The sequence below is a fragment of the Pleuronectes platessa genome, chromosome 1 (genome assembly GCF_947347685.1).
Source record: "Pleuronectes platessa chromosome 1, fPlePla1.1, whole genome shotgun sequence".
Taxonomy (NCBI): domain Eukaryota; kingdom Metazoa; phylum Chordata; class Actinopteri; order Pleuronectiformes; family Pleuronectidae; genus Pleuronectes; species Pleuronectes platessa.
Genome location: NC_070626.1, coordinates 2,040,421 through 2,056,127, shown reverse-complemented (window position 1 = coordinate 2,056,127; position 15,707 = coordinate 2,040,421). Strand labels below are relative to the sequence as shown.

General features: G+C 36.9%; 1 protein-coding gene across 3 annotated transcripts; it reads right to left on the bottom strand.

The window, feature by feature from the left end:
* Positions 1-1,606: 1,606 nt before the first annotated feature.
* On the bottom strand, positions 1,607-6,084 carry LOC128454843 (low choriolytic enzyme-like). Of its 3 annotated transcripts, XM_053438521.1 has the most exons (10): positions 5,907-6,035; positions 5,065-5,095; positions 4,919-4,984; positions 4,478-4,630; positions 3,876-3,993; positions 3,546-3,724; positions 3,214-3,295; positions 2,592-2,716; positions 2,354-2,411; positions 1,607-1,945 (listed from the first exon to the last, which is right to left on the bottom strand). In XM_053438521.1, the coding sequence occupies exons 1-10, from the start codon at positions 6,009-6,011 to the stop codon at positions 1,939-1,941; spliced, it is 924 nt and encodes a 307-aa protein (XP_053294496.1). In that variant the 5' UTR covers positions 6,012-6,035; the 3' UTR covers positions 1,607-1,938. The 3 variants fall into 3 exon arrangements, with proteins under 3 accessions (XP_053294496.1, XP_053294423.1, XP_053294573.1); XM_053438448.1 differs by lacking the exon at positions 5,065-5,095 and having other exon boundaries at positions 5,907-6,084; XM_053438598.1 differs by lacking the exons at positions 1,607-1,945; positions 2,354-2,411; positions 5,065-5,095 and adding an exon at positions 2,882-3,020 and having other exon boundaries at positions 5,907-6,084.
* Positions 6,085-15,707: the final 9,623 nt, after the last annotated feature.

Below are 15,707 nucleotides of genomic sequence, written 5' to 3'. Positions count from 1 at the left end.
GTGGGATTTAAAAAAGGCAGTTGCAGCAAAGACGCAATCAAACATCACTGAGCTAGAGGCTTTTGCACGTGAAGAATGGGCAAAGATTCTGATCAAGAGGTGTGAGAAGCTTGTCCGCACTTACCGAAAACGTTTGTTAGAAGTTATAAAAGCTAAAGGATGCGCACAAAGTACTGAAGCTGGGGGTTGAATAATACTGCTCATGCACATGTGTTAAAAGAGGTACATTTTTCATTTGAACTTCAATGTTACATATATATCAATAATTTATCTTTTGTTGTTTTTTTGTCATTTTATTGTCATTATCTTTCATCCACATAACTCTATATTGTCTTTTGAGGTGAGGGGGTTGAATATTTCTGATTACAACTGTATGTTTAGTATAAAAAAAATGATCATTATTTTTTCAGATTCCATCTGGGTTCTGGAAGTACCATAGCAATGAGACTACCCTGCTGAAGGTTACTATTGACCTTTCGATAGCTGGTGACGCGGATGTGATAAAAATATCAGCTTAACTCAGGCAAAACAGAACTACATAGTATTACAGCAAACGGCAAAACAAATGATACCACATGGTTCCCTAGTAAAACACATAAAGGCAGCTCCAAGGAATCTTTGCTTCTTGTTTGACAGTAAGGCTCTTCAATGCCTGTCTCCATTTTATACATCTTTTAGTATCCTACTCACCAGTTCATATCTTGACATTCTCAAGCAGAAGACTTTATCTGTCCCAATCTTAAGCTAAAAAAATTAACTATAGGGGACGGAATGTTTACTATCAGGGTTTCAGGGCTCTTTAACAATCTGGTAGAGGAAATTAAGTCGGCTGACTCATTAATTTCAATCATGCTTGAATTTAAGTTTCTTTTAATTTAATTGTATTTTAAATCTGATGACTTTATGACTTAAATACTGCCTTTTGAATCACTGATGTGGATATTCAAAATGTCTTTATGGTAAAGATTATCTATTTGCCACCATCAACAGAAGTATGTTTCCAGTGTATCCTCCATGTTTTCTCTATTGAATTCTGTAAAAAATTATGATATTATTTCTTATGTAATCCCTCAAATTTTTTTCACAGACCCTAACCCTTGTGTCTTATGTCACTCTGGGATGAAAATACATGACAAACGATATTAATAATGACAATGTGACTTATATCCCCATTTCCTTTAAAATGTCGTACGTTTTGTGCCTGTAAAGTCCTGACAAGTTATCATTATTATTAAGTATCAAGATCACCAATATACAAAGTTTGGCTCAACTTTGTGCAGTGTTAAAGTGTCAATATTAAATGTGACATCATGCTAGAAAATCCCGCGGTGTTATGAATGAATAGAAGATTTTGAAAAAAAAAATTTTCATTAAAGCAGACAAAAAATAATTAAAAAGTGACTTGTTCTAACAGGTGTATTTGTTTATGGGGACAAACTCTGTTTGCTGAATCTGGCATCCAGCAAGGCCAAAAAAAGACTTATCAGTAAACGTTCCATGTTTAATCACCTGTGTTTGTGTACCAAACAGCTACGCTTTGCCCGGTTCATGAAGGGCAACAATGTGAAAATAACAGAAAATGTAAATAACTCAACCAACTTCAAGATAAATGTTTATCCTTTTCTGTGGAGTCAAATACTGGAACATCCCCTTTATTTTTCCAGGTTAACATGTAGTGACACACAGCAATAGGCTGAGATGATTAAGATATGTGAATATGACTCTTTAATAATTTTTAGCATTCAATCAAGCTGGCAAGCAGTTTTTCATTTAAGGGTTAATATAATGGTAACACTGGAAAGCTGCTACTCTCTTCATTTCTTATTGGAACAGCACAAAAGCTATGATTAGATCGTATTCTGACTCAAAGCATGTTCATCAAGCACAAACGTCACTGTTTGCTTGTAGATAAAAGCTGCATCAGTTTTCCTTTCTGCTTCATTTCCTGTGGGAAAAAAGAGATTTTGATAAATATGCTTAGGTACATGTACACACACACAGACAGAAACACACTAGCAGTATGGAGGCATGTTTTTTCTGTTGTTAAATTAAATCTGAAGAAGATGTCGCCAGCTACTTCAATTGTATTGGATTCGGCTACAACAAAGTTTACCCCTGAGACTCCAGAAGTTTTTTGTGGATTCAAACATTTCACCCAGCCCTCCATCGGCATAGTGGTGATTAGATAATGAGTGAATTTTCTTTTTTCAGTGAACTATCCCTTTGCTGCATATCAATAAATTGACGTCATTATTTTCCTGTGTGTCCTGTCTGTAGCTGTATCTGTACAGATTAAAGGGGTGGAAACTTCAATCTGAAAACTTAATATACATATTTTTCTGAATCCACTTACTTTAATTTCAAATGGTCTCTCTGCACAGGTTGCACACCAGGTCTGGAGACAGTTGAATCTGCAATGAATTCCAAAAGGCAGCAAAACTGTAAAAGCTGATTGGTTTCTTTATGGCACCGCTATCATGTGCATTTTGTAAATAGGTCTGTGTTCATACTTTTATTCATTTAGTCAGTACAGTAGGGAGAGAGTATAACAAAGTGGGGTAGTCGGTTAAATGCGTAAAAATGTTACGTACTGCATTGATAAAGGCTGTTCACTCGAATGATGTCAGTGGGACTCATCTGGCTGGCCCTGCCAATGGCTACATTGGAGTCAGGGATTGGAACGATGGTTGGCTCCCTGTTCCTGGAGAAAGCATACCTATGGTACAAAACAGCAGTCACAAAGAGAGGTTTCAACAGTTCACCATAAATCCTAATTGCTCATTTGTCCACTTCATCATTAAAATATCAGCAGCCACTCTCCTTTTACCTTTGTTTTTGTCTCAACTCCTGCTTAAAAAATAGCAGCAGCAGCTACACTCACAGTCAGTGTGTTGTCCACTAAACAGAACAGTTAGATCACCATCTTCCCCATTCCAAATGCCAAAGAGTCTTCAGGCAAACCCCAATTGCCCCTGACAGTTGTGCCAGCAGTGTATGAGCTATCTGTGACGGAGAAAGTGCTGCAAATAGATGCAATGCATGAATTTGTCCTAATGGATAAATGGCCAAATTGAACTATAAACGTGCTTTTAGTGCTATCTTATGAGACTTTATAATGTTAAGTTGTGCTAAACTGTATATATCACATGATTTCATTATTGCATTGTGCTATGTATATTATTAGTAGGTTCAGAGGGAGAACTAACATGTTACCTTGTATAGTGCATGATAGAGTTGTAGTCATAGGGAGTACCAAGGTTCCTTGTTTGGATCTTCCTGAAATTATGCTCCATTCCTGCAGGGGATCCGAAGGACAATCATAATACATCTCTGTTTTCATTACAGTTTGTCAGACCTGTGACTTAAATCTGCAGGGAATTAGGTATGTCATAATTTCTGTAGATGCTTGCCAATTCTACAGATATTTCACATATACATTTACCTGCCGAAATAAGTATGAAGTATGATAGTTGAATTTATATATTGTATGCGTTGTACTCTGCATAATGAAAAACAATTTCAAATAGTTGATGAACATTACCAACCCCGAATTACGTTCTGCAACTGGATGCGAACATGGTCATCCCTGTCAGAACGGGTCTGCTCATGGTTGAAGCCCATGGCATGGAGCAGCTCATGTTGGATAACTGAACGGAAGACACACCCCCGGCGACTCAAAGACACTGTCTGGGCATTACCACGACGCCCAACATATGAGTAACACCTGAGTGTGAACAGTAAATAAAAAAAGGATCTTTTGAGAACATCCCACACTGTGTCCTTTGACCTGAAACACCTGTCATCCTTAGGTGTTAATAGGGTCTATAAGTGTAGTCATGTATGCATATGTGGTAAATGCACTGTGTGGTCAATACCCTGACAGAGACTTGATGTCCACAAAGTCCCTCTGCCTCTGCAGGGGAGTGAATCGGATGCAGGTAGACTGAGCAAATGACCTCAGACCATCAATAATGGTATCTCTCTCTCTTCGGGCTAAAGAGACAAAAAAAATGTTGTGACTTGCATTCATTCTATCATCACACTAAATATAATGTGTTTAGCAGTAAAATACCATCACTTCTAGATAGTACTAATACTAACTGCTATTATTGCATTATAACCACTATACCACTGCTACCATTACTACTATTTCTACTGCTGCTACTGCTGCCTTGCAACAGCACTATTGCTACAACTTCTAATGTAGTCACTATTTCTATTGCTCTTAATAATTTTATTGCAACTTATACCAGCCTACTACAACTATTACTACCATTAATTATATTAAGTAAGTACTGCCATCACTAGCATTATAACTAATACTTTTACAATATAGCTGCTACAGTGACTGCTACTAGCCAGATATTTACTGCTACCACAACCTTAATAGTACTGCTATTATTATGTGAATCTTAGTCAGTTATATTCACTGCTACAGAAACAAAAGAAAAGTCCTTCATGTTTTACGTAAACTTACAGTATTGTCCTGAGATGCGGTACGGTACATACACATTGCCATCAGAGGATTTAGGCCACAGGCAGCCGCGTGCTGTGCAGGGATCAGCATTTTGTAGACCTGTCGGCACTGCTATGTCTCCAAACATCACCAGAGGTTCATCCAAGTTCTTTCCTACAAAACCCCAAAAGGATGATCTTTTTTTGTGTTCTATATTTCATTGTCTTGACAGCTGTGATGTATTAAGGGCAGATCATATCTGGGTCTGAAACAAGCTCCACACAGAGGGTTCTATTTGAAAGTATCTTTACTGTATACTTCAAAGTTAGTAATACCAGCATTATGCTACATCTTAATGAATATCTAGTACTATTTATAATGGTTTGATTGTTTTTGTCAGGTTCTCAATATACATACAGTACATACAGTATGCCGGTTGACATGCAGTAGACATGAACCTACCAATATTAGAGTTGGCCTTCTCTAACAGTGTTGAAATGCTGAATTCATCATCTGCAATGGTGTTGCCTGTGGAAAAAAATGTGTTTGTGTATCAGTTGCATTAGACAAAACTAATACCTTAGTTATGAAAAGTAGCTAAGTCTTACCAGAGTATTCATCTGTCTTTTCCAGTGAAGCCTATAATAAGGCAGTGTAAACATTTGTTAGATTTGGATTAGTGAAGGAGGAACCAAGGTGATATTATCAGAAATAGGTTCAGAGAGACAGTTAAGTTTCCACAGAAATTTAATTTCATGGGAAGAGAAGGTCCTGTATACATAATGTAAAGGGACACAGGGCATGGTGTGAATGTTTTTCTCCTTTCTATTGTTTACACTCTGGCATCAAAATAGATTGTAATGAACTCTGGAAATAGGTATCAAATATAATGTAATTAATTTTTTCCAATTCAATTTCCTTACAGCTAAGAGATAAGTCAGCTTATTCTTTGAGGTATATACATACTACATACATATATGTAGTGTATATATATATTTAGGTCAAGTATGTATGATTTAGATGAAAGGGATCTACTGGCAGAAATTTTATATAAAATAATCCTAGTGATGCTTTAGCTAGTGTGTAATCATGTAAAATATATAAATTATTGTTTTCTTTATCCTAGAATGGGCCCTTCATATTTAAATACTCTTTTCTACGGAAGCTGCCATGTTTTTAAAGTAGTCCAGACTGGACAAACTAAACACCTTTGTGGTTTTAATGATTGAAGACACATCTCACATGTTTGGAAGGAGAATGTGAGGTGAGGGTTTTCAGCTGCAACATGCAACTTCAACACTAGATTGACAAAATTGTACACACTGAACCTTTTAACAAAACCTAAATTGGGCAAGATATTACAAGGAGTGCACACTTTAAATTGAATTCTGATGAAAAGATAAACTCTTGATCTGTCCATATTCACATGGACACATTTATAAATTCTTACCTGTATAGTGAAGCTGTAGACAGAGCAGAGGAACACACTGAGACCAGCAGTCTGGAGTATCATGGCTGGTTGAAGGCAGCAGCTGCGCACCAAGAAAATGCTCATTGGAAGGAGTGTTCAAACATATATAGGTGGGAAGACCAGTCAACTGCTCAACAGACATATTGGCAAATTTACCTCAACTGGAAGTGGCAGTTATTACTTAAGACAGACTTTGGTTTGTGTAAGACGTGGATGTTATCTTCTGCTGTTTGTCTTTGTGAGCAGCATTGATATTAAAAGGTCAAATTCAACAATTAATACGCTAAATGCTGCTTTTTACCTCCTTTGCTTAACAATATTTCTGGATATTGAGTGATTAAGGTTATCAGAGTCAAATGGGGAAAAGTAAAATGGAAACACAAAAACATGACTGTGACAGTAAATTAACGGATGTTTAAAGAAATTTCAATCCTGACACAATTATATAAAACTTGACTTGAATAAATGGACGAATCTGCCTGTCCTACTAATTCACCGTAGTAAGCCTTACAATACAAATATTAAAACATCTGCTGCTGCACACTTAAGAGCCCAGAAAATTCACATAATTACTCAAAAATGCACCAGAACACACAATGGGTTCAAGTTTATGCTCATTTGCATAGCAGAGTTAATTAGAAGAGATAATGTTTGTTGAAAAATCCATTAATTAAGCTAACACTTACAGAATCCATAAGGATTATATTGTGAACACTTTCAATCTAGAATACACTTTAATATAAAATATGTTTATTTAACATGCAATATTATGGTCAGTTAATGGTAAATGGACTGCAGTGATTTAGCACTTTACATTACACTACTAAGTCACATTCACTCACTCAATGTCAGATGGGATTTGGATAGAAGTTCACATTTACCCATTCACACACACATTCATACAGTGCTTCTACATGCATCTTTTTTCTTTCTACCACAGATCATTCACAAAGGGATGCCATATCCATCACGGGCAATTTGAGAATTCAGTGTTTTGCACATGGACATTTAAATTTAATATTTTAAGATATATTGCAAATCAGTTCAAATACCATTACACAGTACTCATCCTCAATCTAATTTTGATACGATATGGTATGTGAAGGGCAGAATCCCACCTGAACTCCAGCATACCCCCTGGCCATGAACTGGTCTCGGTATGCACATTTTGTGTGCATCTCTCCATTGATTGAGCACTTTCACAATTTTTATATAGCACCCAGAGTTTACTATAAGTAAATCACAAAAATCTCACTTTCTAAAACAAACGGCCTTAAATACTTTAAATTATACATCCAGATGACTTATGTTTATCGGAAACTGTAACCCATTAATACGTTTTTTCATACTATCACAAATAATCGGTGTAATAAAACTGAATTCAAAAATGATTTCTTAATGAACAACACCATTCATTACAGCATTAAAATATCATATCTAATAAGTTGCATATTTGTTCCAACAAGGAGCAGCACTTTGGCGACTGTTGGGGGAAAAAACCTCTGGAAGAACCAGACCTGTTATGGGCTGCCATCTGCATTTTGGCATTTTGGACAAAAGAATTACAATAATCTAGTCAAGAGAACAAAAGCATGGGCGGATTTCTCAGCATCTCTTTGAGATAAAATGTTTTTAATTTTCTTTTTATTGTGCAGGTGGATGAAGGCTATCCTAAAGAGAGCTCAGAGGTAAACCTCAGAGGTAAACCTGGAGGCCAAGCTAATGCAGAATTTTGGAACCCATTTTACCTTAAAGAGCTGTTAGTACCTTATAAACCCACTAGAGCACTCCGCTCCCAGAATTTAGGCCTACTTGTCGTCCCTAAAGTCTTTAAAAGTAGAGTAGGAGCCAGAGCTTTTAGCCATCAAGCTCCTCTGCTGTGGAATAAACTACCACTTTCAGTTCGGGAGGCAGACACCATCTGTTCGTTTAAGAGTAGGCTCAAAACCTTCCTTTTTGATAAAGCTTATAGTTAGAGCTAATTAGTGCGGCAGAATGTTACTTGTTCTATTTTATGACACATGACAAACGGAGCTTCTTTTTCCAGCTTCTCCTTCCTCTTCTCCATCCCTATCCCCCTTCCCCGGAATCCCTTTGCTTTATCACCCGCAGATCCAGGGCCTCTGTGGCCGCACCATGGATTGCGGTTTGTTGATCGCGCACCGGGGGTCGCGGTGGTGGATCCAGGGTGGCGGATTCTGTGTTTTGTGGGCTGATCGTGGTGGTGGTGACGGACCCTGTGTCGCGTTGGCATCGGGTACGGGCATTGGACTAGGACCGCGGCGGCGGCTCGTGGTGGGTGGCGGTGGACGGTGACTGAGGACTGGAGTGGCGTCCTGGTCTGGATGGTGGATCGTGGTCCTGGTGGTCCTGCTGGTTGCTGACCATGGACTGTGATTGCAGCGGGATTGCTTGGCATGTCATGTTGGGGTTGTCCTTCGGGATGTTTACCCTCATCAATGCTGCTAGAGACTTTAATCTTGAAGACTTTAATCTTGATGATGTTTTCCTGCACGTGGCATCTATTACACTTCTGTCCGTCCTGGGAGAGGGATCCCTCACATGTGGCTCTCTCTGAGGTTTCTACGTATTTTTACCCTGTTAAAAGGGTTTTTAGTAGTTTTTCCTTACTCTTGCTGAGGGTTAAGGACAGAGGATGTCACACCCTGTTAAAGCCCTATGAGATGAATTGTAATTTGTGAATATGGGCTATACAAATAAAATTTGATTGATTGATTGATAACTGTTGTGTGCATGGAGGAGTCATTGTTAAGATGAAAAAAAAAAAGATTAACAAATTGTAATCTACTTGATAAAGACAGTTTAAACCAGCCTAGTGTTTAATCCCTACATGTTGTTTGAGTCTGTGTAACAAAATTTTGTGACCTACGTTGTCAAATGCAGCACTAAGAAATGCTTCCTCCTCTATACAAGTATAGAGACAAGTAGATTGACTTACAATAATGCTTTTCTTTACTGTGATGGATACTAAATAAAAAAATTTGTGAAAATAATCACGAGTTAGCTGCAGCTTATTCAAGGATTTTAGAAATTATGGGAAGGTTTGATATATGTTTATATTTAGCTAAAAAACATCTAGGTCAAGAAAGGGCCTCTTAAGCAGCGGTTTAATTACTGCTACCTTACATAGATAGTTAATCAGATTTAATATACAGTAAAACTGGTGATTAAAGGAAAAACTTGGATTGTTTAGACGAAGGGACTAGTTAAGTCAGCTCAGAAAAATGTATTGTAGAAATGTTGTCTAAATAAGAATCTGGTGCTACATTTAGTTCTAAGGTTTATCTCCACTGGCTCCCCATCCCACAACGCATCCAGTACAAAGACCTTCTCCTCACTCATAAAGCTCTCCATAACCAGGCTCCCCCCTACCTCACCGACCTGCTCCCCCCACCACACTCCATCCCGTCGGCTCCACTCCTCTGATGCTAACCTCCTGTCTCATCCACTCAGGACCAAGCACCGGACCTGGGGCGACAGAGCCTTCTCCGTAGCTGCCCCCTCCCTCTGGAACTCTCATCCTAAACAGATCCGAGAATGCACTAATCTCACAATGTTCAAATCACAAATCAAAGCTCACATTTTCAGAACTGCTCTATGTTTTTAGTATGTAACTTTTTATGTGAATTTTAACCTTTATAAAGTGGTGCACAACTGAACTGAGATACACAAAACATCTACAGGTACAGACTACAACATAAATTAAATTAAAGTAATTTAAATTATTTCCATTCATGTTTGTTACTAAAATAAGATTTGCACATTTACACAAACCCAGTGTGAATAAAAGCAGACGTTAAGAGTTGCAAAAGCTTATGTGTTACAACTTCTCCAAACTGCACACAGTTGCATTATGTGGTAGGTATACACAGTTTTGCAAAGTCTTTCAAAAAAAGGAACAAAGGAATAAAAAAACTAGAAGAAACTCAATTGCTTTGCATTTAGATTTTGCGTAAAGCCATGTGTTTGACATCATTTGAGACCGTCTTAATGCAAACTCAAGCTAATAAGTATGAACATTAAAAACTATTACAAGAATCTTTACTCTGACTGACAGACTCCTCGACATGAGGACTGACGAACACTTTAAATGTACTGCAAAGAAATAAAATATGTATCTGCTGTTATCTATTGAAGTATGTGATGGCTATGTGCAATTGTAAGTAGATACCTAGAAACAAACAAAATAGGTACTATATCACATATTTATAAAAGTAATTCCTATTAAGTAAATTAGCTTACTAACTTGATAATACATTTTAATTTCAGGAACCATAGGTATGTCATTGCCTTGTATTATAGACCACACTTCTTCAAGCACTGCAGATCTCATGTGAGCTTGCTGCAACATATCTTCATCATATTTCAAGATGAGACCAAGAAATTACTAAATAGAGACACTGTGGTTTTGTGTTTCGACATGTCTATTGATGTAAGAACTATTGAGACCTTGCCCCAGTACAGCATCATATGTTCTGTTTTGATTCAAAGGCCTACTCTTCTCTCTTTACTCAGGTGAACCAAAATACTTTTTAATAAACATTTTTGTAAGTGTTATAGATGTAAATATAGGATTAATAGCATTGGATTTATAAATAGGAAAAAATATATGAGAACATCCTTCTACAAAAATTAAGAAATCTGTGTCTGTAAATGGACTGGTTTGTTTAGCTACTACTTAAAGGCCTTTAAAGTTCAAGTCATACTCACCCATTCACACAAACATTCATAAAAAATACACCTTTATATGCATTGCTTTTAATGACAACAAAATCATTCACAAAATCATGCACGTTTCCAACCTTGTTACTTTATAGCTTTAATTCACAATTGGTACGGTTTCTTTCAGTATTTTTTACCATTTGTGAGAAATTAATATATTGTCTATTTATGGACCCGTCCCATTTATTCTGAACATATATGGCAATGCAGATTGGAATTTAACTTTCATTTCAATTTTGTATCACTACAAGAAGGTTACACTTTGCCATGATCCTCATCTTATTCCTTCTGACCCCATGTGGAAGCTGTATAGAAATTGTACTGTTTAACTGTCGTCTGCTCTCTTCCAGGCTTTAGCGGCTGGAGACTGGACTAGAAATTGATGGCGCCAACTTAAAAAAATGTCAGCTCTCTCTTTCTTGCTTCTCTGACCACTGACCATGTCTTGTTGTTTGATAGTTTTTTAGTGGATTTAGCAGATTTGAGTATCCTGTTCTGTTTCTGTAAATAATTGTACATGTTGTAAATAGTTCTACAAAGCAAGTATGATCAACTAAATTTTCTCTTTTTTCTTTTAGCTAAGTTAGTGGGGATTGATAACATATCGTTTTGATTGGGGTTTCGGCTGTGCTTACCCTGAATACTGAACATCTTTGGGAGATGATAAAGGGAGAAACCATTTTTTATGTTGTTCAGGTTTCTCCCCAGTCAGGTGTAACTCAGTTAGTCCCTTTACAACCATTCACTGTCTGCCTTGGCTAGCTCTAGATGTTAGCATGTTACTCTCATTCACCAAATTGTTAGTTTTGTTTTCCTGGCCTTAACTACGAAGCAATGTTACTGGCTCATCAGGGTAGCTCTGTGACGTCAGGAGTAACTTCATGGTTAACTGGTACTATGTAAGGAGGTTAGGTTTAACCAAAATATGATGCCATGGCAATTTACGCTGCATTGTTTGTAGTTAACTCGGTCGTACTATATGTAGGCACCGCCATCTTAAATCTTAGTTGGTATCGGAGGATTGTGATGCTCCATCTGCAGGATTTAAAGATCCACTGGTCTCCTCTTAATCATGTTCTATATGAAACAAAGATTTAATCATCTTCTGCATTAAATATATAGATTCAATAAGGTTATAAATGAAACAAATACATTCTCATCTGAGTGAATTCAGTTTCTTTGACAACTTCTAGGACCAGACGTCTCTAATGCCACTCATCAGAGAAATGTCCTCACTGTCAAACTGTGTCTCGCCATTATGCCACGGAACACTCAATGTGTTCCATCAGTGATGCTGAACATGTGATCAATATCAGATCAATATCATTCTGATCAAAAACTCAGAAGCTGTTCCAGATCAAAGAGGCGTTTATGCGATGCAGGTCATCTGCAGTATAAAAATAGTTAAATATGTTTAGTAGCAGACCTACATATAATGCATATTTTTTTCCACAGGATCGATGCTGTTAAAGTGCCAAATGAGAACAAGAAGGACGTTATGTGATCATCATCAAACATTTAAGAGCATCAATGTTCAGGTATTTGATTGGATCGTATTTTTACTGAAACAGTGACTTTATTCTGCTCTAAATTCTTATCTTAATATTGATTGCAACTACACATGAGATGTTTGTTTTCTTATCAAAAACTCAGTTTCCCCCTGAACTGTACATAAGACAGACATGTTACCTTCACAAATTATACTAAACTACAAAATAATTACAAATCAGTCAGACTTACTGTCTTTATAGTTTGTGCCAGAAAAGGCAAACAGGCATATCACTGCATGATCTCTATTTTTTACTCCTGCACGTTTTACAGTTTTAGATGCTCTGTTGAAATACAGTACAAAAGAGCTTGTTACCGGTCCGCAACCATCCTATGGACACTTCGTGACCCTGCCCGAGCTTCCCTCAGCAAAAGAGATGGCTGATTTCATGTTGCCGCATGTCTTCCATCTCCACGGCCTCCCAGTCTACATGGCCTATGACCAGGGACCCCAGTTCACATCCACGTCTGGAGGGAGTTCTTGGCACTCTGGGCCCTTATGAGGGCCACAGTCAGTCTTTCCTCTTGTCTCAATATAATATATATTCAGACGGAACGAGTCAACCAGGAGTTGCAGACGGCCCTGTGTTGCCTGGTTTTCTAGACTTCCTCATCCTGGTTCAGGCAGTTCCTGTGGAGTATTCCCACAACTACCTGACCAGTTCCACCACCGGACTCTCCCCATTACAGTCCACAAATGACTTCCAACCTCCACTCTTTCTGGCTCTGGAATAGGAGATCCAGGGTTCATACACATTTTGACCAATGGATTTCCATGACTTTTCCATGACTTTTCAATAACTTTAAACCAAATTTCCATGACCGAACATTTAGTGAAATCTCGGTGTATACGCGAAAAAGTGACAAATAGTGTACTTAAACCATCAATGAGAATTCCAAGGCATACAGTATTGTGTTGCTGTTGATGATTTCACTGAGCGTGGTGGACTCAGGGGAGCTTTCTGTCTCTGAACTTCTAGAAAGAGCCAACTGTACTCTGAGTGAGTGTGAGCTTATAAATAAATAAATAAATGTATAAATAAATACAGATATAATTGAATAAATAAATACAGAAATAAATGAATAAATACAGAAATAAATAAATAAATACAGAAATGTATAAATAAATGTCTTTACATAGAACAGTGGAAACACAGAGTTTCTCTGGTCACATCTGCTCAGAGATCAGCGGCTTCATGATCAGATCAGAAGCTGCAGGTGGTTTGTACCGAGCTGCAGTTTCTGTTTCTTCCTCCTCCTCTCGGCTCGCTCATTGTGCTCAGTAGAACACGAGACGTGGCGCTCACAATCAGAACTACTGACACCTAAATCATCCCAATAAAAAATAACCTTAACTAACCCTCTGAACTTGAAGTAGTTCATTTTAAGTGTGAACTGGCTCGACGCTGCAAACAGATGCTGGACACCAGTCATCATTGAGAGGCAGAGGTAGAAGGGCTGGATCATTACACTCCTGTGACCAATCCTGCATGAGACTGCGCTTAGGCCCGCCTTTCCAATTAGCATACGGACACAGAAATGTGGAAATAACTAAATGTGGAAATATATTCAAGACATTTATTTATACATTTCTGTATTTATTTATTTATTTCTGTATTTATTTCCTTTTTTGTTTATTCATTTATTTATTTATTTATTTATGTATTTATTTATACATTTATTTATTTATTTATTTATTTATTTATTTATACTTAAGTCATGTATGGTCCTCCATAAAACTTTTTATAGGTGGATAAAGACACAGTGATACCTGAATAAGGAGCTTCACACTGCTGGTTCAGATATTCATACTGAATGAATCATGAATTATACAATGTGCAACTTAGATGTTTTCCTTTGGTTAAGCACATTTAAATCAATAGAGCTTTGGGTCTTTGTATGAGATCGGTCTAGAATGTGTAAACCCAAAGAAAAAGAGAAAAATGCTGTGATGATGATCAAGTGGATCCAGTTGCATTTAGAAACTGTAAAACTGTAATGATGGAAAGTATTAATGCAGATCACTTGATGTGTTTTTATATTTCATCCTGATTTGCTTACACTCAATATCTTACATACACTAATTTTTATACAATCTAACACTATCATACACAGACATCGAATGACCAAGTACTTTGGGGAGAATCTCTTAATTCATTATCAGTGAGTAATAAGAAATTGAGTGCATGTGTAGACTATAATTCAAGTTTAGCTTTGGCCTATTCTACGTGCACTTACATTAATGAATCAATTGATCTTGCAGATTGCTTGATTGATTAATGTAGGAGTTAGAAAAGGAGAACCAAGGTGCAGAGACAATCCGATACACTTACATTTGGCTTTTTTTAAATACAACCTTATTTATAAAAGAAGAGAAGCACAACATGTAGAGTGCTATAGGCTGTGTGCTTTCAGTTATAAAGGTTCCTGTTTAAAACAGAATGACATGTCCGGAGAAAATACGTTTTCAGTTTATACAGAGAAAAAATTTAATTGTCACTTACTTTCAGGAAATAACATTAAACTGATTTAATTTAAAATAATGAAATAAAATATACATGACTCAAATGTTGAAATAATCTAATAATGTGGGGAATATACGAGGAGAAATCCTTATATTTAAGTGGAGAACATTTGAACAGATGATGATGTTGTGAACTATAAGTTCATTATGTATGTTGTTCATTGTGACTCCTGACTTTTATGTGGCGCTTACAAGAAATGCTATCATCATAATTTCACTTACATTAAAAACATCCATCAAGCTTGATCGAAGGCTTAAACTGATTAAGTGGCATATCCAAGTAACCTAACCCTGTCAGTCTGTTTCTGTGTGCCACTAAATGTACATATTTTAATGTGGAAAGATTAGGGTGATATACCAGCATTAAACCCAACACGATTTGAACTTTTTTTTATTATTATCAGAAAACAAGATAACAATTCAACATGGAATTCAGAGTAAACTATAGCCTGTTATCAGCTAAATCCACGTTTTCTATCATTCTCAGCTTGTTGGCCTTCATTAACAGAACCGACTGCAGCTGCTGGGTAAAGAAAGACAAGTAATCAAATGTAGCACTGTGGTTGATAAGCCTTTTTCTGGCCACATAAACAAACACACCTGTAAGAACAAGTCACCTTTTAATCCTGTAAATATTTTGAATTTACAAATAGTATCCAGTAAAGCATTCTTTATGGAATGAGCCATGTATTAAATAACAATTCAGTTTGTAGTTTTTCTTGTAACAGACTGCCTTAGATTATATAGTTCTTCTTTTACTTAGTCCCGTTATAGGAGGTGGAAAAATGGAAAGAAGCTGTATTTCATATGTTGGTATAATTTCAGTGTCATACTATATGGTTATCTTTTTGATTAAAGCACATGAATATGGATTCATTAATAAAGTATAAAATACCCGAGGTCCCCTGAGATATAAACACGCATCACACTGTGTTAAATAAGAATACTGAGAAAACATTGAGGGC